General features: G+C 43.2%; 3 protein-coding genes across 6 annotated transcripts in view; all 3 read left to right on the top strand.

Moving 5' to 3' along the window:
- Positions 1 to 22,593, top strand: part of LOC143124025 (uncharacterized) — a 116,736-nt gene that overhangs the window by 80,437 nt on the left and 13,706 nt on the right. Inside the window, exons 1-4 of one of the 4 annotated variants that reach the window (XM_076285302.1) lie at positions 12,449 to 12,657; positions 13,785 to 14,115; positions 21,011 to 21,130; positions 21,300 to 21,560. The exons of the other annotated variants lie outside the window; for them this stretch is intronic. Coding sequence (XP_076141417.1) covers positions 13,789 to 14,115; positions 21,011 to 21,130; positions 21,300 to 21,560 — 708 coding nt within the window. The 5' untranslated portion in view covers positions 12,449 to 12,657; positions 13,785 to 13,788. Of the gene's footprint in view, positions 1 to 12,448; positions 12,658 to 13,784; positions 14,116 to 21,010; positions 21,131 to 21,299; positions 21,561 to 22,593 lie in introns of those variants that run through there. 4 annotated transcript variants of the gene reach the window in all.
- On the top strand, positions 3,170 to 6,600 carry LOC143129942 (eukaryotic translation initiation factor 4 gamma 3-like). Its single transcript, XM_076289950.1, has 7 exons — positions 3,170 to 3,494; positions 3,866 to 4,015; positions 4,197 to 4,433; positions 4,784 to 4,888; positions 5,160 to 5,369; positions 5,531 to 5,618; positions 6,541 to 6,600. Exons 1-6 carry the CDS (start codon positions 3,171 to 3,173, stop codon positions 5,594 to 5,596), a joined length of 1,092 nt encoding a protein of 363 aa, XP_076146065.1. The 5' UTR covers position 3,170; the 3' UTR covers positions 5,597 to 5,618; positions 6,541 to 6,600.
- On the top strand, positions 6,108 to 11,844 carry LOC143116928 (E3 ubiquitin-protein ligase TRIM35-like). Its single transcript, XM_076278359.1, has 8 exons — positions 6,108 to 6,209; positions 6,541 to 6,876; positions 7,402 to 7,545; positions 7,807 to 7,893; positions 10,180 to 10,410; positions 10,575 to 10,597; positions 10,709 to 10,827; positions 11,149 to 11,844. Exons 1-8 carry the CDS (start codon positions 6,108 to 6,110, stop codon positions 11,301 to 11,303), a joined length of 1,197 nt encoding a protein of 398 aa, XP_076134474.1. The 3' UTR covers positions 11,304 to 11,844.

Here is a 22,593-nt window from a genome sequence, read left to right as displayed (position 1 = left end):
AATGAGAGAAATAGGCCATAGGAGTTCTAATCGAAAACAAAGCCATTTTATGCGATGGGGGTTTCACATGGGGGGTTGTCATTGGAAAGAAGAGCGAGTGTAGTTTCGGAATGTGTTGAAACAGCCGATGCAAAGGACATTATGGGATGTGTGTAGCTGTTCAAGTGCTGAAATTCTGCAATTTCACAAATACATATTATATGTTCTAAGGGGTGGAAAGGTCACATTTCCAGGATAGAATTTCACAAGTGAGGTGTCATTGGAAAGAGGAGAGAGTGTAGTTTCAGAATGTGGTGAAAGATCCCTTGCAAAATCCTTCATGGGACATCTGTTGCTGTTCTAGTGCTGAAAATCTGCATTTTCCACAAATACATACTATATTTTTAGAGGGGCTAAATATGGCATTTTCCACCATAGAATTTCACAAGTGAGGTGTCATTGGAAAGAGGAGAGAGTGTAGTTTCAGAATGTGGTGAAAGATCCCTTGCAAAATCCATTTCACAAAAACATATTATATTTTCAGAGGGGCAAAAAAGGGCATTTTCCACCATAGAATTTCACAAGTGGGGTGTCATTGGAAAGGGGAGGGCGTGTAGTTTCAGAATGTGGTGAAATATCCCTTGCAAAATCCTTCATGGGATACCTGTCCCTGTTCAAGTGTTGAAATTCTGCAATTTCACAAAATATATACTGTTTTTAGAGGGGCTAAATATCCAATTTTCCACCATAGAATTTCACAAGTGGGGTGTCATTGGAAAGGGGAGGAGGTGTAGTTTCAGAATGTGGTGAAAGATCCCTTGCAAAATCCTTCATGGGCTATGTGTCCCTGTTCAAGTGTTGAAATTCTGCAATTTCACAAAATATATACTGTATTTTCAGAGGGGCTAAATATGCTATTTGTCACCATAGAATTTCACAAGTGGGGTGTCATTGGAAAGGGGAGGAGGTGTAGTTTCAGAATGTGGTGAAACATCCCTTGCAAAATCCTTCATGGGCTATCTGTCCCTGTTCTAGTGTTGAAATTCTGCAATTTCACCAATATATACTGTATTTTCAGAGGGGCAAAAAAGGCCATTTTTCACCATAGAATTTCACAAGTGGGGTGTCATTGGAAAGGGGAGGAGGTGTAGTTTCAGAATGTGGTGAAAGATCCCTTGCAAAATCCTTCATGGGACATCAGTCGCTGTTCTAGTGTTGAAATTCTGCAATTTCACAAAATATATACTGTTTTTAGAGGGGCTAAATATCCAATTTTCCACCATAGAATTTCACAAGTGGGGTGTCATTGGAAAGGGGAGGAAGTGTAGATATAGAATGTGGTGAAACATCCCTTGCAAAATCCTTCATGGGCTATCTGTCGCGGTTCTAGTGCTGAAAATCTGCAATTTCACAAATATATACTGTATTTTCAGAGGGGCAAAAAAGGGCATTTTCAACCATAGAATTTCACAAGTGGGGTGTCATTGGAAAGGGGAGGGCGTGTAGTTTCAGAATGTGGTGAAATATCCCTTGCAAAATCCTTCATGGGATACCTGTCCCTGTTCAAGTGTTGAAATTCTGCAATTTCACAAATACATATTATATTTTCAGAGGGGCAAAAAAGGGCATTTTCAACCATAGAATTTCACAAGTGGGGTGCCATTGGAAAGAGGAGAGAGTGTAGTTTCAGAATGTGTTGAAAAGTCCGATGCAAAATGACATGTAGGCCGTAGGGAATACATTTACTGTAGAAAAACTTCAAAATCTGCTACCAACTACATACCACCCCCCCAGTGTAAAATGAACAAAATTGTTTAATAGAAAAAAACATAACACAACATGTATCAAAAGATCCAGCACAGAAAATAAAGACAAAACTACATAATCTGCCCCCCCCCCCCCCCCCCCCTCTAAATTACCAAATTATTTAATAGAACACAAAAGGCAACATTTCTCAAAACATTCGGCAGTGGAGTCAACAGAAAAAAGATATACAGGCTTTTGAACGTCTGTGAACAATGCCTGTTCATCTGCAACAGGCACATGCCTGTGTTATCGCGGATTTGCGGTCAACACTGGCCCCTTGTGGACGAGGTAGAAAATTGCATTATGTAAGGTGGAACGGAAACTTAACTCCCCCACGATCTGAAAGTGGTCTTCCCCCGCGGAAATGAAAGTGGTGCTAACTTCAGCCTCGTGTGGTCGTGCATATTCTGCCTGCACACTATATGTCGAGTTTATGAAGTAGGCTTAACTGAAGACCAACAATGAAGAAATATAAGTGAGTGTCTGGCGCCTTGCCTAACTCCGCCTTACGAGTGTCTGTCAGCGTTGAGACGCGTGTACGGGGAAGGGGAGGAACTGTTGTTTCGATGATTAAGGTAGGAGGTAGGCTATAGAAAATTACTTTGGAAATATTTAAAACTTTAAATAATACGCTGTACAAAATGTACAAAGGATATATTGGCCTCCATCAATTTATTTAGATAATCTATTATGCATGTGTCGTCAAGAGCCGAATCGAGTAGCCGCGCTTACACTAACCCCTGTCCTATGTAGCGACAGGGACGTTGTTGCTGTTCAGTTCTTTCTCGATTTCCAAACATAACTCAAACATTAGTTAGTCAGTTAAACATCGCTACTCTAGGCTACTTCTGAAGTAAGTAGGCTAAATTAGCAAGTTAACAACACATGGTCTATATGTCAGATGCTATACAAACTCATTGCCTACCCGCTAAGTATCGTTTCTTCGAAAGTGAAACTAGCCCAGCATCAGCTTTTCCAGTCTGCCGATGACATAGCCTACATTAGGACACGCACACAGCGTATGACGTTAAATTACACGCACGGGGTGAAGGTTGAAAAAGTAAGACATTTTCTGCAAGAAAGACAAGGGGTCGAAATTCTCAAATGTGAATTGGTCTGGTTTTTGCCAGACCAACAGAAATAGGCCTTATAATCCATTTGTGTGTTTAGCCTACCGCAGTTCCACTCTCTCTTCTCTTATTTTTCCATTAGAAATTAACTAATTCGACATGTTTGTGATTGTCTCTTTTTCTTTTGTCTAAGCAGTTTAAGTATAATGTTTTTGGCAACATTTGAAACATGGGCGATATGTAATGTTCTATTGCCCTTTCCGTTGTTAAAATTAGTCTCTCTACCTGTCCCTTGCGCACTCCAGGTGTTCATAGATGGTCATGGCCGGTGCTTCACGCAGTGATGTTGTGCAGCTCAGGCGAGCTGCAAGGCCCTGGAAGCCGCGTCATCGCCGAGATGCGGAGGATGAGGGGACGGAACCTGAGGAGCGGCAGATGCAGGAGATTCTGAGTTGCTTTCGGAGTGGACTCAATAAACTCACGCCTCCGAGGGTCCCGATGCTTCTGAGCCAGTTGGCACAGGTGCCAATCTACTCCGAGCGCCACCTTAGGGGCATGGTTGAGATGGTGCTCGAGAGAGCCGTCACAGAGCCAAAGTTTAGTAAGGCCTATGCCCACATCTGCCGCTGCCTTATGGGGGTGAGTGTGTGTGTGAGTGTGTGTGTGTGAGTGTGTGTGTGTGTGTGTGTGTGAGTGTGTGTGCCATATCACACTTTTCATCACACTTTTTTGCATTACATTGCCACAGATTTAAAAGAAACTTGGGAACTGGGGTGGGGTGAAGGGTAATGACTTTGTGTGTGTGTGTGTGTGTGTGTACGTATGTTTCAGTACATTAGTTCATACTCAGGCAGGAAATGTCATAGTACTGCTCTATGGTTGTGTGTATGAGTGCGTTTTCGAGAAAACTGAGCAAAGGTTCAGGGAGACAATGTGTAGTGTGACCGTTAAAATGGCTGACACAAACCCAATGTCAAACATGACTGTTTCTGTGTGTCTGTGCTCCTCAGCTGACAGTGCCCATGGAACATGAACCTGGCCGGACGGTGAACTTCCGGAAACTTCTGCTAAACCGCTGCCAGGAAGAGTTTGAGAGGGGCTTGGATGTTGAGATCTTGGAAAAGAAGAAAATTGAGTTGCAAATATATGCTTGCATTGGGGTGTGTTTTGTATGTGTTTGTGTAAGAGAGACCGACAGACAGACAGACAGACAGTGTATGTACAGGCCTGTGTGTTTGTTCCTTAATTCTAGTCCACTTGTACCTTGCTTTTGGCTAACTTTACATTATTTCCCTTCTTCTGACCAGACATCCTTTCTTGTCTGACATCATTTCCTTCCAGATGGACCAGCAGAAGCGCCTGAAGGAGGAGCTGGAAGAAATTCAGGAGCAGGTCCAAAAGCGGTCTGTGGCCGTTGTGAAGTTCATCGGCGAGCTGTTTAGGGTGAAGATGGTGGTGGAGAGCATCATCCATGAGTGCATCACTAAGCTGCTGAAGAGGGGGACAGAGGAGAGTCTGGGGGACCTCTGCGTGTTGCTGTCTGTCACTGGCAAAGACCTGGACCATGAGACGACCACGGTCAGTGTGTGTGTGTGTGTGTGTGTGTGTGTGCTTCTTTTGTGTGAGTTAATGTATCCTCTCTACTCCTTCTTCTTGTGTGTCCTCTATGTCTGTGCATGTGTTTGTGTGGGTCAGTTTACATGCATTTGTGTTGCAGTTTTTGACCCACTGTTCATGAAGTTGTATATAGATGCTTTTTTTTAGACCAGACTGTTTGTGTGTGTGTGTGTGTGTGTGTTACATACAGCTTATTATATTTTTTTCTAAATGAGTATTTCAAATTGGCAATAGTATTCTGGATGGTATGTTATCAATGAATAGAAATGTTAAACATGTTTTCTTAATCTGTTTATACATTTCCTCTGCAGCCTTGCATGGGTCTGTATTTCAACCAGATGGAGAAGATGGTAAAGGAAAGGCGAACTTCCAACAGGGTCCGTTTTATGCTGCAGGACGTGGTTTATCTGAGACAGGTAAGCACACACACAACCCTTACTGTCAAAGCCCCTGTACACACATAGAAAAGGATAAATGTGAACAAAATTGAAGTTAAGAAACACAATACACAATAATAATCACAAACATGTGGAATTTGGCCTCTATTTGGCCTTACTGGATGTCTCTCTCTTTCTCCTTCCCTCTCCCCCTCTCTTTCTCTCTGTCTCTCTCTCCTCTCTCTCTCCCCCTCTCTTTCTCTCCCCCTCCTCTCTCTCTCTTTCTCCCTCCCTCCCTCTCTCTCTCCAGTCAAACTGGATTCCCAGACACAGTGATCCTGGTCCACTAACCACCGATGGGACACTACAGGAGCCTCCGCTGTCTAAGAAGAAGGGTCGTGGGAGGGCCAAGAAAGGACCCAAGGGCTCTGGGGCCAGTGTGTGTTTGCTTGACCATCCTGTCCAGGCACCACAGCAGGGCTCAGAGCACACATCTCCCAATCTCGGCCAGATGCCTAAGGTGTGTGTGTGTTTGTGTGTGTGTGTGTGTGTGTGCATGCATATACAATGTATAATCTTGAACATTCTTCTTTTGTGTTTTTAGCATGCCATATTTTTTATATTTTATTTTGATATACGGTGTATGTGCCTGTGTGTATGTGTATGTGTGTCTGTGTGTAGCCTGGAACTTTGGATTTAATTGCCCATCTGTTGGTGCTGGAAGAAGACAGCATCACTGGACGATAAGGAGTCAAATCCAGAGAATCTGGTAAACCTTTGACAGAGAATGTGTGTGTGTGTGTAATCGAGCTCGTAATTCGTCCGCCGCTCACGGGCCTCGAACCCGCCACCTCAACACACATCGGCATGGGAGTTGAACGCTCTAACCACTGAGCTAAAAGCCCAGGCTCCCAACTCAGCGGTTAGAAGCGTTCTTAAGGTTAGGGGTGTGAGGATTTACACGGGCAACTAGCATGCTAGCTCAGTTCGCCTCTGTTACATGTGCGTGCATCTGACTGACTAAGTGAAAGAACTTTCCGTTTGTACAGAATTATCTCCTGAAATGTAGTTTGGACTACATGTGTTAGCATGTTACCTTTATATGGACCACATGTTAGCTGTATATGGGCTACATGTTAGCTGTGTTAGCATGTTAGCTGTACTGTATGGACTGCATGTTAGTTGTGTTAGCATGTTAGCTGTATGTCAGTATATCTTCTAATCGCTGTCATGCTACAGGGCAACACTACACAGCAACATGTATCACAACAGCAAAAGCCTGCATGCTGAAGAGTGTGTGTTTGTGTATTTGTGTTTGTGTTCAACAGTGAAGAAAGGGTCAATCCCTGGGCAGAACCAGGTATTAGCCACAGATGTAGCACAAATTAACACAATGAATCATGCTAAGAGTAGAATATATATTCAGTGTATGTAATTACCTAATTGACTGTTGATAACCTTATCAAATTATATTTTAATAATCATACTATGGTAAGCTTGTTGAGTAACTAACTCAAATTTGCAGTGATGATTATACCCACCCAATTTACAATGGACAATAAGTAATTTAATCTAATAATGTGGTGGTGCTGAAATCTTGCCTTTAACTCCAATCGCAATGTTGTCCCAACGTATTTCTCCTTGTTCTGTTTCAGAATATTGAAAGTTCCTCTCTTCATCTTTTGTCTTAGTTCCTGTCTCCAGCAGCAGCACCAGGAGCAGCAGGAGCAGCAGGAGTGTGGAGTGTGTCCCCCCTGGAGGACGACCTGTCCTGCCCCGTGTGCTGTGACATCTACACCGACCCCGTGGTCCTGCCCTGCAGCCACAGTTTCTGCAGGCCGTGCCTGGAGCGGAGCTGGAGGGAGAAGGGCGTCCGGCAGGAGTGTCTCATCTGCAGGCAGAAGACCACCGCACACAACCCCACCCCCAACCTGGCCCTGAGGAACGTCTGTGAGGCCTACCTAAAGGAGAGGAGCGCTGGGACCCCGCTAACCGAATCTGACTTTAACAACACCGAGACGCATTTAGTAAGTTCTGTAGTAGGCTGACAGTGTAGATTTATGTGTAGTAGTAGCATTGATCACAATTTACTGTGTACATGTACTGACTGCATGCAGAATTAAAAATCTATGTAGTTGTTCAAAAGTATTTAGCTCAGTAGAGTGCAGCGATCCATCATCACCAAAAGGTTTGGGGGTCCCATATGATCACTTCCATCAAGTAATTTACTGGTGTTGAAATCTAAAATATTGCATCTTAGTGCCTTAGCTATATAGAAACTCAAACTTGTCCTATACTCCTACCACAAAAACATACTGCATGTATATCTGTGTAAATACATTTGATTCTTCCTTTGATCGTCACATTTTGATTCTTGTTTTGCACACTTATTAGCCCTGATGCCCATATATCGTGTTTTGCACACCTATTAGCCCTGATGTCCATATATGGTGTTTTGCACACCTATTAGCCCTGATGTCCATATATGGTGTTTTGCACACCTATTAGCCCTGATGTCCATATATGGTGTTTTGTGCGTCTCCTGCTGTTAGGTCCAGGCTTTATGTCCAGAGCACGGGGAGAAGCTCCAGTTCTACTGTCAGGACGAGGACCAGCTGGTGTGTGTGGAGTGTGTGACTCAGGAGCACAAGACGCACGTGGTCTGCTCCGCTAAGAAAGCTGCACATGAACGCAAGGTGAGACCGCTTTCCGGAATAGGATGGAATGCAAAAATGTGAACATTTTTCTCTCTCTAAAATTAGAACACAGTATGATGTATGTCTGATGTATGTCTTGGTGTATCAGCAACAAACAGCATGTAGTCTCCCACTTTCTAAAAAATAACAAACTTAATTTGGACAAAGAAACTTTTAAGAACAATGTTCTTGAACCGTATGACAGGTTTCCTTTCCAAATATTAGATGTGATTATTGTATATTTGTACTCTCTCTCCATAGGATGAGCTGAAATGTCTGATAAAATCACTGGAGGATGATGTGAAGAAAAATAAGACTTTAATTGAAGGAGTGATGGCACACATCAAGGTGAGTTCATGAAAACAATGCAGAATTTTGATTCGCAAAAGCCACGCCCCCTAGTTATTGTTACTACGCCCGTCAAACTCAGACTGGAGTTAAGATTTACTGTCTGTAAAAGTGACAGCACAAGAGGCTCTTTTAGAGAGCCACGGACCTAGGTCTAAATTAATTTACAATCATTTACAATCCGTTGAAAGACTGCAGTATGACATGGAGACACATGTATAAAAATTAGGGCTTTCAATTGATTAAAAAATGTAATCAAATTAATTACATACTCTGTGATTAATTAATCTAAATTAATCCCATATATCATTTTTGCTGTTAAAGTATTTTAAATATTTAAATTCAAATGAATCATTGAATAATCAGCATTAGTGACATTAAAGTTCAATTTTTTTTTATTTTCACTCTTCAAATAATGGCCATAATAATCTATGATATGACCTAATATGCTGAGGAAATAAATTCAAAAGTGCTTCGGCAAGAAGGCATTTCAGGCCACAGATATAACCTAGGGGACACAATGAAAATAAATTAACACCCCCCTCAATGTCAACAATATTTCTTTGCATTGATGTGTGGCTTTAGGGTTGACGAATTCCGGTGATATGCAAATTCCTTGCTACAGACATTGCAGAGGACTTTATTTTAATCAACAGTTTATTTTTATCAACACCATCAGGCCGTTTTTTAAAAGTAAATGTTCCAAACAAGGATCTAGGCAGCACATTTTCTTCTCTCTCCTTCATTTTACAGTCTAATGGTTACTGACTACAACGGCTCAGAGTCAAAGGTCATACGGAATCGATTATTCTGCGCTTTTTTTTAAAATCAGTTATTTTTTCTCAAATTAATGAATCAAAATTAATCAGTTATTTTGACAGCCCTAAAAAAATCATATCTAGCTTTGTTGGGTGACAAGCTTAAACGGGAGGCGAGTGTAATTCACTGATATTAATATTAGCTGTGCTAGATAGACTTGCATACATGTTACAAGGACACTGGGCCATGTCATGTAAGGAACATGGTGCTGCCAAAAAACGGAAACGTGGCCTACATTACAGAGCCACTTCAACTTTATTATTTTATGGTGAATAAATGTTACACTACTGTACACAGCCCCATGCTTCTCTGACGTGACGAAGCTAGCACGTTATTAGCAGCGGTTAGCTAACTATGCTAACGTTAGTTATATACAAGTCTCCTTCAAGTGACAATCATTTTATACACAATGCTGGCAATGCTGAAAACAATTAACATCCTTATTTATCTTACTTACATTGACTTAACTGTGTGCAGGGATGGATTACTGCACGGGCCTACCGGGCCCAAGCCCAGGGGCCCAAGGGGTCAGGGGGCCCTGAAGCCCAAGCCATTGCATGGAATCATTGCCTCAATATCAACACATCAGGAGGCTATGAATGAATCTGATTGAATTAAAGTATTGGCCATCCCCAAAATGCACCAGAATAAAGGAAATCACATCAAACAAATTAAACATTTAATTTGTTTGATGTGACACACACACACACACACACACACACACACGCGAGAATTAGTGGAGGGCCCTTAATACATAGGGGCCCGAAAGTTCATAATCCATCCATGACTGTGTGGCTTAATCCACAGATGTGGTGGAGCACTGTTTCATTATGGTTTGCTAAGGGGTAACCCTATGCATTAAATAGTGGATATTTGGGACGAGATAATTTAATCTAATTTAACATAATTACCAACAACTTAATCAAGATTGAAAGGAATTTTTCTGTGTATCGTGTTGCGTTAATCCCACATACAGTATGTCATTTGACTGTCCTTTTCAACTCATATCACTATAAAATTCCATAAAACCAAACAAAGATCAAGGCTCCCAATACATTTCTATGGAGCCGTAAGGTGAAGTTGATGGGCCATGTCTGCCTGCACGGAGCTACTGGACTGTCATTGGCTCATCTGCGTTCGATGGGCGGGGTTTTGCGAACGGTCAATTGTTTAGTAAAACGGTAGAACGTGGGTGGATAATCTGCTGACTGACTGTAAAAGATCACCATTTGTCTCTCTTTACATAAACACATGATAGGAGACCGTGGCAGAATCTTTCTTGTGCGGTCTGTGTTAGGCCAATCATATTAGGCAGTAGCAGTGTATTGCTGGAAGGTCTTCATTGTGTGTATTGTGCAGGCTGTGAAAGGCCAATCATATTACACAGTGGCAGGGTAATGTTAAACTTACTGCCCAGACTCCAATGCTGGAGGGTCTTTATTGTGCGGTGGTTGTTGCCTGTTCCAGGCCCAGGCAGCACAGACGGAGACGCAGATAAAGGAGGAGTTTGAGAAGCTCCACCAGTTCCTGAGGAGAGAGGAGGAGGCGCGGATAGCAGCCCTGAGGGAGGAGGAGAGGGATAAGACTGCCAACCTGGAGGAGAAGATGGAGGCCATAGAGAGGGTGATCTCCTCCCTCTCTGAAAGGATGAAGCCCATTGAGAAGTTGATGGAGACGGATGAGGTGTCCTTCCTACAGGTAGGCATGTGTGGGGATGGGAGAAATACTATATCAATTGAAAAAATGCATTCCAATACAAACAGTCTCCTTACATCATTAAAGTAGGTACTCTAATGGCAACCAGTGTTGCACTAAAAAAAGAGAATAACCTTTATTTCTTTTATTTTCCTATTGTCCTGCAGACATTTTCAGAATCAAAAGAAAGGTATAGTGTCTGTTTTTTTTTATTATTTACAAACAATATGTATCTAAATACCAGCTCATAGTATAGGTCATAACAACTGACCGCCCTCTCTCTCTCTCTGTCTCTCTCTAGAACTCAGGAGGCCTTCCTGCATCCTCATCCAGGGTTCTGGATGCTGATGGACGTGTCCAAGTATCTGGACAAGCTGAGCTACAGAGTCTGGGACAGAATGAAGGAGATGGTTGCACACAGTGAGTGGCTCAGTGAACCTTGTTAATGATGTATCAGTAGCTGGACATGGATATAAGGAGCTCATACTAAACAACAATATCAATGCATATAAATGGAAATGCTATGTACCGTAGTATTTCTGCAGATCAACTTGTTGAGTAGCTGGTCCAAGTAGCTCCAAGATCATAGATTTGATACCCAGGAAAGACATTCACATGGAGCTGTACAATCTGTACAATGGGGCAATATATTGGGCACATATCAATTCATCAATCTTACACTGGATGGGCTGCATTCTCATATATTTCAAATGTTTGTATATTTGGTGTCCCTCCTTTAAGGTGCCGTCACGGTGGGTTCAGACACTCTGCAGTTTCACCCAGTGATATCAGCTCCCGAGCACCTGGAATGCTTTGCAGCTGGTCTAGAAACTTCTGGAATATGGAATGCAGGAGGGGTCTCAGGACAAGCCAGAGTGGATCACAACAGTTTCTGATGGCAGAAGGGTTCACGTCCAGTTGCAGGCTAGAGATGGGTGATGATTGGTGATCAGAACAGAAAGACTGCACTTTTGGTTGGATGTATTTATTCAGTTCAAGAACATGGTCCCTGTGTTGCGCAACTCTAACATGTTTTACTGCTTTACTGTAAGATGGGAGAAAATATTGATTTTGTAATCAGTGCTGTATTCATATAAATCTTTAAATTAATCACAGACCGTTTGTGGAGTACAGATTCATTCATTCATTCATTCATTCATTCATTCATTCATTCATTCCTAATACATGTAATTGTCATTTTAAGAGTTGAATGGACATCACAATGTATTCACATCAACATATACTAGACCAAATCCTAATGTGAAATAAACATATGTGTTATTCTGCTATATTACCACTGGGTGGAGCAAGAGGAGTATGCACATTTGTAGGACTAACAAGCTGATTTACAGTTGTGAGTTGTTTATACATTGAATGCCATAATATGCTGCCATGTTTTTGGACAAAACTATTAAATATATAGGTATTCATTAGACCAAGGTCTACATATTGTATTGGCTTTAATTGAGATTTTCTAACCTTTTTCTAATTGACATCTGCTACAAGTCTAACCTATTGGTTATAGAGATCATTATAATAATAAAAATAGACTGTGGCCCTAAGATAATATCTACAGTAGTCTATGTATAAGCTATATAATTCTAATCACTAAAGACAGGAGGGTAGGCTTAACAGTAAACAGTGAGTGGTTGGTGGAAAGGGTTGATAGCATAGGTTGATAGCCTATCTCTAATGTGACGTCGTGCCTTCCTGACTCAGCCTTATCGGTGTAGGCCTAAGGGTGCATTCAGAGCACCTCGGAATGACAAGGACCGCCCCCATGGCTACTTTGTTTTTCCGACAGCAAGTGTTCAAGTGCTTTGCCATCGAATGTGTGACAAACACGGATGCCACAACAAAGGTTAAAGCATACACTCACTAATCCTAAACAAACAACTGTATTTGCTTAAAATATAGTGTAAGATGCTCGTGAAAGAAAGATATGCAGCTTTTCAAGTGATAAAAAGGGTAAATTCCTAAGTTCACATTAAAACTGTTGGACATGAAAGGCCACATGGACTACAAACGAACTACAACGTGACGACAAAAGTGATGACGAGCCCCTAACTGGGCAACTCTGTTAGCAAAATCTAGCCCCAGTTTCCGACCTCTGACTCACACATTAAGTGACGTGAATGATGCGGAATGATGATGTTTTCACTCGGAGAAAGGTTTTTCCGAAGCACATGAACGCTAGGTATGTATATGTAATGGGTGTTACCTGCCAGAACACAGCGTTCGACAAAGAAGGTAAGAGCATGTTTAACAGAAAGTTTACTATTTAGAAGACAAGATGTCTTCTTATGCTCATATTATACAGTAAACGGGAGATAGGCCTACTTGCGCTCGTTTCCTGCATAATTTTTTACAACAATTTTCACAACGGTTACGACCACGAATGTTACAAACGTAGCTTAACTCAAACGTCACGTTAAATGTCAGTTAAATGTCTTCAAGTGAATTAGGCTATGCTATGTAAGGGATAATGTATTGTCCGCCGGTAATTATCAGTAAATAAGTCCCGACAGGGAGAACAGAACCCCGACGCGCAGCTTCGACAGTAGGCTAAAGTATAGATGGTACGTAAGTAGTAGCTCTGCTGTGATATCAGATGTAAACCTTAACCAGGCTAGATTGATTGTAGCCTAGGCTACTTAGATTAGATTAGATGCAACTTGTGTTATTGTGCAGAGTAGCCTAGGCCTACAAAGACAACGAAATGCAGTTTGCGTCTAATAGTCCATGGGCCAGAACTGATGTCGGTAGGCCTACCACTCATCATTTTTGAAAAGATCCATGTCTGTCGTGAAGATAACATTTTGGTATGATAACCGAGTCACAGCTAAATTAGTGTTATCAGCTGTTAAAGTTACCCTCCCCCTTTAAAAAAGTGCATTTTAGATGCTGGGCTCATGTTTAGGACACATTTCAATGATTTACAATGTTGTGTTTTGTATCATTGTAAAGGCACTGTAGTTTGTTTAGAATTAACTAGCTAAACAAACTACATTCAAAATGCCCATCTCCATCTCTGTGTTTTCTTTGTCTTTCTTTGTCTTCTTCTTGAACTCCCATTGAGCGAGATAGCTACCAGGTATAGTGCTAATAGGTTCCATCATAAGAAGCCATTGAACTTGTATTGACATGTATGTTGAGTTCAAATCATATGCCAACATGTGCCAACATGAGCATTCATTTTATTAGATGATCTGCTCTCCCAGTTGTCTTATAGGCTAGGCCTACTACTGCAAGTGTTAACGTAGATGATTCTGGCCAGTGCCTCAGGGAAGATGGGTCATAATGCCATCTGGGTTATCATTTTAATGATAGTTATTTTATACTTATTTATGAACATAGTTATTTTTTTATATATATAGTTTTATGTCAGTCATGGCCGGTGCCTTGCGCAGTGACGTTGTGGAGCTCAGTCGAGCGGAGAGGCCCTGGAAGCCGCGTCATCGCCGAGATGCGGAGGATGAGGGAACGGAACCAGAGGCGCGCCAGACGGAGGAGCTTCTGGGCCGCGTGAGGAGTGCGCTCAATAAACTCACGCCGGAGATGTTCCTGCGGGTTATGAAGAAGCTGAGGCAGATCCCAATCCGCTCTGATCTTCATCTTAGGCCTGTGGTTGAGATGGTGACTGAGAGAGCCATCGCAGAGCCAAAGTTCAGTAAGGTCTATGCCGACCTGTGCTGCTGCATGAAGGGGGTGAGTGTGTGTGGGTAAACTTTTATCACTGACCTAAAGACGTGAGTGTATCTGTTTTAAATCTCATCTGTGAAAGGGCCATGGCATTTATATAGGAAAAGTACCTTGATTTTCTGCTATTAGAATGATATGAATTGTATATATCCGTGTAGTTTGCTGTCCTCTGTCTTCATAAAGTCATGGCAGACAGAGGTGTTAAGAGTGTGTCCATGAGAGGACCAGGCGGGGGTGACACATGCTACGTCACCGATTTTGATGAAACTTGGACAGTTTGAAGGGTCCACCTAAAAACTCAAAAAGCCAAAATAGTACAAAATTTGAAACAACCCAGGGGGAGTTAGGCCCCCGTCCTTGTTTTAGGGCAAAAAAACTCAAAAAAAGGCCCAAAATTGCATAAAATATTGACTTCCCTCCTGCTGTCAGATTTAAACACAGCAAAGTAACAATCCATGCCATCAAAGGTCCATCCAAGGTTAGTTTAAAACTGGAGTTACAAAGCGTAAGGTGTGACTGGTGTCAGTCCAGGACTGCACATGTCCACTATGTCACATGCTTTTTGGTGAATACCCAAAAAATAGCATTATTCAGACCTGAATATCTCCGATGAGCAACCTCCTTTTTCAAAATTCTTTCTGCACATGAAAGGGCCATCTGTGAACTTCATAAATCAAAAGAAAAATGCTCGGCCTTTTTATTATTTTTTTCGTGGTAACCGCCTGAATAGTGTGATCCAGCCAGTGATTTCAAATACATATCTACTTCAATGATTGGTTGAAAATAATGCTTAGGTCATTTATGGTGGACAAATGGAGATGTATTATCATCAATCATGTCTGCTGATCAAATCCAAGCTACATTTAATGTCCTGAGTGTAATATATTTCTTAAGGTAGCTCAAAATGATATCATCGGGTGACATACACCAGTATACCCGTAAGGTCTAATTTTTGCAAATGTGATATCTTCAACATATCTCTGGGCTAGAAACAGTCACTTGGACTCAAATAATAACTTGTAAGATTTTGATAGTCAAAGGCCAAGGTCACTGTGACCTTATGTACATCCCATTGTGGTGAATAAACCTCTAAAAATCCCTGACATAATTTATGTGATACAAACATTCACACTGACCCTTTCTGAAACCAATCCCTAACAACTCCCCTAAGTTACGGTGTGCACTCAGGTGGGAATCACCCTTACAGCTAAATCGAGTTATCCATATAAATGGGAAAATGTTGGAGTTCTTTTATCACTTTTGGGTGCTATAGGCTAGTTGGAACTGCTCACCTCAATGAACTATGATAAGCTATGCTAACAGTGGGTGCTTCAGACTGAGGTACTGTACACACACAGATGAGAAGGGTATGTATCATCTTATCTAACTCTAGTTTCGGAAAGGGCCTTTCACTCACAGATAACAAATTAATTTGAATTTGATGGTCAAAGGTCATAGGTCAGGGTCATTGTGACCTCACATTCTTGTGAGGAATGCCTATAGGAAGTTTTTTTTTCTTTCAAATTCGGCACTCTTACACTCAAAGATGAACTGATTAGATTTGAGTGGTCAATGTTACTGTGACCTCTCAAAAAAACAACATGGGCCTACTGTATTTTTACACCTTGAACACAATATCCTGGAAACACCTTGAGGGAGTTATTTCAAATTTAGCACAACGTAGGCCCTGTACACACATAACCAGATATTTTATGTTTGGGTCTTTCGTCCACACATAAACAGTGTTTTAGCCCACACAGATATTTTTTTAAAAACCTTCTAAAGAGAATGCTGGTTTACTTGGATCTGTGGACATCCAAAATGGAGAGTTTTACAAACAAGTATATACATATATATATATATACTCTTCTGATCCCGTGAGGGAAATTTGGTCTGCATTTATCCCAATCCATGAATTAGTGAAACACACACACAGCACACAGTGAACACACATAACAGTGAGGTGAAGCACACACTAATCCCGACGCAGTGAGCTGCCTGCTACAGCGGCGCTCGGGGAGCAGTGAGGGGTTAGGTGTCTTGCTCAAGTGTTCGTATATAGCAAGTCAGTCAGTACTCTCCTGGGCTTTCCTTGTTTTGCAGCCTACTGTACCTTGATGTCCATCCATCGTAAAAACATGTCTTTGTTTTAAAGCAGAGACTCTGATATGGTATAACCACCTAGCTTCATATTAGGGTATGAAAGAATATATTTATTATTAAATTATCCGAGGTGGCGGAACTGCGTTCCTCCCACTTTAATTCCTGCATATGACCGCTGTCTGCTGTGTTGGGCTAATAGAACAGTGCTAATGGAGTAATGCCAAGCTAGATTAACATTTTCCAATGTTAAAACCATTTATCACATGAAAAATAACAATGTTATTATCATGTGATAATAATAATAATAATAACAATAATAACAATACTCTGTGTTTCCAGGATATCATGTTCAAGTTGTAAAAATATTTTTAGTGAATAGTGAAATAGTTCACAAATATAATCAGCCACAAAACTTCTGTTAGACTTTTTTTTTGAGGACGGTCACTGAAAGGAGCTGTAACAAATATCGGAAGCTGCTGAAAAGGCAAGCCAATGGCTATGGCACTCACATGCTATTTGGGGTCATGTTGTAACCTGAATTGACTCTGAGACGCTGCTGCTGTGTTTCTGGAGTGGTAGTTGTTGGTGCCTACATCAAGGGCTTGCATGTCGGCTGTGTATGTTGTTGATCAGATCATAAGTGTCCACAGTAATGAAGAGGAATGACTGGAGAATTTATGATATTGCTTGGTATGTTGGTATGTTGCTGATCGGATCATAAATGGCCATAGCAACAAACAGGAATGACTGAAGAATTTGTGACAATGGTTGGTAGTTGGTATCTAAATATTTGTTGGTGTCTGCATCAAAGGCTTGCGGTTTGACTGGGTACTGTATGTTAATGATCAGATAATAAACCACCACAGCAATGAAGAGGATTGACTGAAGAATGTGTAGGTATTTGTGGGTGCCCGCATCAAGGGCTTACAGTTGGTCTGGTTATGTTGCTGATTGGATCAGAAACTGTGGAAGCAAAGAAGAGGAATGACCAAAGACTTTGGTGGTACTTCTTGGTGCCCTCATTAGGGGGTTGGTGTTTTGTTTGTTGTATAGTTGCTGATGGGATCATAAATGGCCACAGCAAAAAAGATGATTAACTGAAGAATTTGTTGGTATTTGTGGGTGCCCACATCAAGGGACTGCAGTTTGCTTGGCTGTGTTGCTGATGAAGACAAGAAGACAAATTACCAAAAAATGTGTCGGTATTGGTTGGTAGACAACCTATCATGAGTGTGGAGGGAGCTGGGTCTGAGATGCCAGATGCCACTGTTGAGCCTTCTGGAGGTCACAGATGAATGACGAAGACAAAAGCAAGTGAATATTTGTACCATATTTGAAAAAACATCCCTACAGTCATTTATGATATACAATTTTCTCAAGAATGCAAGGTCCTTGACCTGGACCTTTGACCACCAGATTCAAATATTTGTTATCTGTGAGTCAAAGTGAATATTTGTATCACATATGAAATTATTATTAATTCACATAGGGATTTTTTGAGATTTATCTACGGTCGGTCGCTTCACCAGCCAACAGCTGTTCTAGACAAAGGAGCAATAGAGCCCGTAGAGCCATGTTCACTGAACAGTGGCTTCTACTCCACGTATTTCATAATCCCAAAAAAAGGGGGTGGTCTTCGCCCCATATTGGATCTCAGGTCATTAAACAACTACCTCAAAACCTTAACATTTCATATGTTGCGCACAGCAGACGTCCTCCAGACCATCGGGAAAGACATCTGGTTCACGAAAATAGATCTCAAGGATGCCTATTTTCATATACCAATTGCACCACATCACCAGCAGTTCCTGCGCTTTGCGTTCGAGGGAAGGGCCTACCAGTTCAGGGTCCTCCCCTTTGGAATATCACTGGCCCCTCGGATTTTCACCAGATTCGTGGCAGCAGCACTGGCACCACTACAGAAAACAGGTATGCTCATCCTCTCGTACCTGGACGATTGGTTGGTAGTGTCTCAGACAGAGTCAGATTCGCTCAGGGACCTATCTCTGTTGATATCTCACTCAGGCAGGTTAGGACTCAGGATAAATCTCGAGAAGAGTACGTTGACGCCCAGTCAGCTTCTAGTGTTCATTGGTATCCAGTTGGATTCTCGCAGGAGACAGGCAACCCCATCTCCCCAACGGGTGAACGACATCCTCAGTCGGGTAGGACAGTTCAGGAGAGGCCAAGTGCAAACCTTCAGTTCCTTCCAGGTACTACTGGGCACGCTCACGGCAGCTGCTGCCGTTGTCCCCCTAGGCCTCCTCTCGTTGAGACCGCTCCAGATGTGGATCAACAGACTGGGGTTGGATCCAAGAGCAGACAGGCACAAGCTGGTGAGAGTCACTGCCAGGTGTATTCAGTGCATACGACCATGGAACAGCCGGGCATACTTGACTCAGGGGGTTCCCCTTGGTGCCATACCCTCCCGCAGGGAGGTCGTAACGACCGACGCTTCTTTGACAGGTTGGGGTGCTGTTTGGCAGTGCAGGGCTGTTCGCGGCTCGCGTCGCTCAACAGCAGCGCCGACACATAAATGTGTTGGAGCTTCAGGCAGTTCTCCTTGCCCTCAGGCACTTCTTTCCTGTGCTGTCGGGGAGGCATGTGCTTGTGAGGACCGACAACACAGCAGTGGTTTACCTCATAAACCACCAGGGGAGTACGAGGTCTCAGTCATCCCTGAGCCTAGTTCACCAGTTGCTGTCCTGGGCCTACCCCCGCTTGCTGAGCCTGAGGGCAATGCACATAGCGGGCATTCGGAACACAGCAGCAGACTTCTTGTCCCGACAGAGCCCTCATCCTGGGGAGTGGAGGCTACACCCAGAGGTGGTGCAGGCGATCTGGCGGCGGTACGGCAGAGCAGAAGTGGATCTTTTCGCCTCCCAAGGCTCTACACACTGCCCCCTATGGTTTTCCCTGGAAGAGGCAACGAGCCCCTTAGGCCAGGATGCGCTGGCACACGAGTGGCCCCAGCAGCTTTTGTACGCATTTCCCCCCCTTCCACTGATCCGTGCCATTCTCCACAGGATCTCCCAGGAGGGCCACGCGGTGCTGCTGATAGCCCCCAGATGGCCCAGGAGGCTGTGGTTCACAGTGTTGCACGGGCTGTTGGTCGGACGCCCTTGGCGCCTCCCCGTTCGTGCGGACCTCCTCTCACAACTGGGGGGACAGATCTGGCACCCGAATCCAGCGCGCCTACAGTTATGGGTATGGCCACTGAGGGGCCTGAGCCTCTGCTAGGTGCTTGCGACCCAGCAGTTGTTTATACCATCAACAACTCGCGGGCGGCTTCCACTAATGCGCTCTACGCGAACAGGTGGAAGCTCTTCGTGGAATGGTGCCGGGCCCGCGGGGAGGAGCCGACCAGTTGTCCAGTACCGACAATTCTCGGATTCTTGCAGTCTCGTTTTGACGGGGGCCTGGCTGCAGCCACCATCCGGGTTTATGCCGCGGCAATATCTGCCAGCCACAACAAGGTGGATGGCGTCACTGTGGGCTCCCACACACTGGTGACTCGTTTCCTGAGGGGGACACAGCGACTCAGGCCACCACAGCGGAGCCTGACACCTTCCTGGGACCTACCATTGGTGTTGGAGGCACTGTGCCGGCACCCATTTGAACCTCTTGAGAACACAGAGGTTAAATGGGTATCATTGAAGACTGCCTTTCTGTTGGCCATGGCATCAGCAAAGAGGGTGGGGGAGTTACACGCTCTATCAATCAGCCGTGAGTGCCTCCAATGGGCCCCGGGAGAAACGGGGGTCACATTGTGGCCTAACCCATCTTTTTACCGAAGACTTTCTCCTCTTCGTTTGTAAATCAACCCCTCCATTTAGCCGCGTTTGATCCTCCAACTGGGGAGGATGAACAGCAGGGAAACACAGCCTTGCTGTGCCCAGTCCGTGCTCTAAGGGCATATATTCAGTCAACCACTGGATTCCGGCGGTCGGAATCACTTTTTGTCTGCCATTCAGGGCCAAGACGCGGCCAGGCATTGTCAAAACAACGACTGTCCAGGTGGATTGTCGAGGTTGTCTACAAGGCCTATGACGGCAGGGGCCTACCAATCCCAGCCTCCGTCCGCGGCCACTCAACCCGGAGTGTGGCGACATTGCGGCGGCATCATGGGCATCATCTTGCACATTCGCAAGATTCTACAGAGTTAACGTGGCTGCAAGTAACCCGCTAGTCACCGCTACTCTCTTAAGCCATTAGGTGGTCAAAAAGGTCAAAAAGGTTCTCCTCCTCGTGACCTTGTTGGTATGTGTCATCCAGGTGCTGAAAGCACCGCCTCTGGCGGTCAGAAGAAATGTAATAGAACGATGGTTACGTATGTAACCGCGGTTCTATGAATTTCGGATGACCGCCAGAGCTTGGCAGTCACTCGGAGGGGGGACGAGAAGATTGCCAAGAGGTCACTTCCGGGGTGAAAGCACCTTAAGTGCATGACGTTGCGTCATACATCACCCCGGTCACAGGTGACTTTGTTGGTACAAACACTCGACCTACATGCGTATGTGATGGACATCCAGGTGCTGAAAGCACCGCCTCTGGCGGTCATCCGAAATTCATAGAACCGCGGTTACATACGTAACCATCGTTTTTTGCCCTAAAACAAGGATGGGGGCATAACTCCCCCTGTGTTGTTTCAAATTTTGTACTATTTTGGCTTTTTGAGTTTTTAGGTGGACCCTTCAAACTGTCCAAGTTTCATCAAAATCGGTGACGTAGCATGTGTCACCCCCACCTGGTCCTCTCATGGACACACTCTTAATGTGTGTGTGTATACGTCCACCAGTTGAAAGTCCCCATGGCAGAGAAACGAGGCATAACATTGAATTTCAAGAAACTTCTGCTAAACCGCTGCAAGATGGAGTTTGAGAGGGCTGTGGAGCAGGTGGAGGAGAAGCAAATCGAGGTTGAGGCTTGCACTGAGTGTGTGTGTGTGTGTGTGTGTGTGTGTGTGTGTGAGTGTCTGTGTGTACATTCTTTCTAGTCCACTCTAACTTTGCTTTTGATACTTCACCTATTTGTGTTTCTGCTGATCAAACTTCCTCTCCTGCCTGACATAATTTCCTGTCTAGTAGGACCGACAAAGGCATCTAGAGGAGGGACTTGAAAAAACTTGTGTAGAGGTCCAACAGCGGTCGCTGGGCATTGTCAAGTTCATCGGTGAGCTGTTCAAACTGAAGTTGGTGTCAGAGGGCATCATTCACGACTGCATCGTCAGGCTGCTGAAGAAGAGCAAATCACTGCGACTGAAGAGCACATCGACTGGCCACTTCAACCCTCTCTGGTCCCTCTGCGTGCTGCTCTGTACCACCGGCAAGGACCTTGAGAGGGCCAAGGTGTGCCTGTGTGCGTCTCTGTGTTTTTAATTTAATATTCAATTAATAATTTTTTTACTGATTTAATTCATTAATTTTTTTATTGATTGATTTTTTGATACAAAATGCAAACAACATACAGTAATCCAATGATAACATGTGGAAGTGAGAACCCTTATTTCCAACATGGTCCTTGGTGTTAAACCTTGTCACCATAACCTTCATTTTAGTGAGGGCAAAAAAAAAACTTTAACAGAATAATTAGTGTAGCTGTGCAGCTAGATGATACAATCAAAGGTAATGTCCAGGCCTCTGTGAAAAATATGATTTTGTTAGATTGAAGGAGCAATTGAGTAATATAATTACATTTTTTATTGACTACTCTGAACAGCAGAAAAAAAAAGTTTATTTTACGTAGGGGTGTGCATTGGCACTGCCCTCAAAATTCGATTCGATTACGATTCACCAGGTAACGATTCGATTCAATTCGATTCTACGATGCATTGCGATGCATCAAAATTCTACTGCACACAACAAGGCAAATTTTGAGGTCATGAGGCAATACAAGCAGTCAGATATTGAACAACAGATTGTATTGGATGCTATGTGTGTATTATCACTCTCCTGTATCTTTGACATAAATACCATTAAATAAAATAAAATTGAATGGTACAGGGTAGTGGATATGGCATTTTAATAAGTTTAAAAATTTAAACACATTGTAAAACTTAAAGCCCAAATTTGGAGACATCCATACATGTCGAAATTTGCTGCAAATTCAAAACTGGATTACTCTGGAACGGCTAACTGTACAGGGGGCTGCTTTACACCTTTCTGTTCGGTAAGGTCAGCTGTTTATTCTGATATATGGTTTGTTATGTGTTGAACGAAGGGTTCGTGAAGTATCCCACCGATATGAATGGGTAGGGAGATGGGTGCAGAACCTTCAGTAGAATTTATGATTAAATTGAATTATATTATTTACTTTTCTCATGAACCGTTCACCACAGCAATTAACGGCTAACATCGTTTGAAAGCTGAGAAAAAGCTCTTT

Source organism: Alosa pseudoharengus, unplaced genomic scaffold, assembly GCF_046254945.1.
Source record: "Alosa pseudoharengus isolate Yale_2024_CS ecotype anadromous, Long Island Sound unplaced genomic scaffold, YU_APseudo_1.1 YU_APseudo_1.1_scf_1, whole genome shotgun sequence".
In the NCBI taxonomy this organism is placed as follows: Eukaryota; Metazoa; Chordata; class Actinopteri; order Clupeiformes; family Clupeidae; genus Alosa; species Alosa pseudoharengus.
This window is presented reverse-complemented; position numbering and strand designations above follow the sequence as displayed.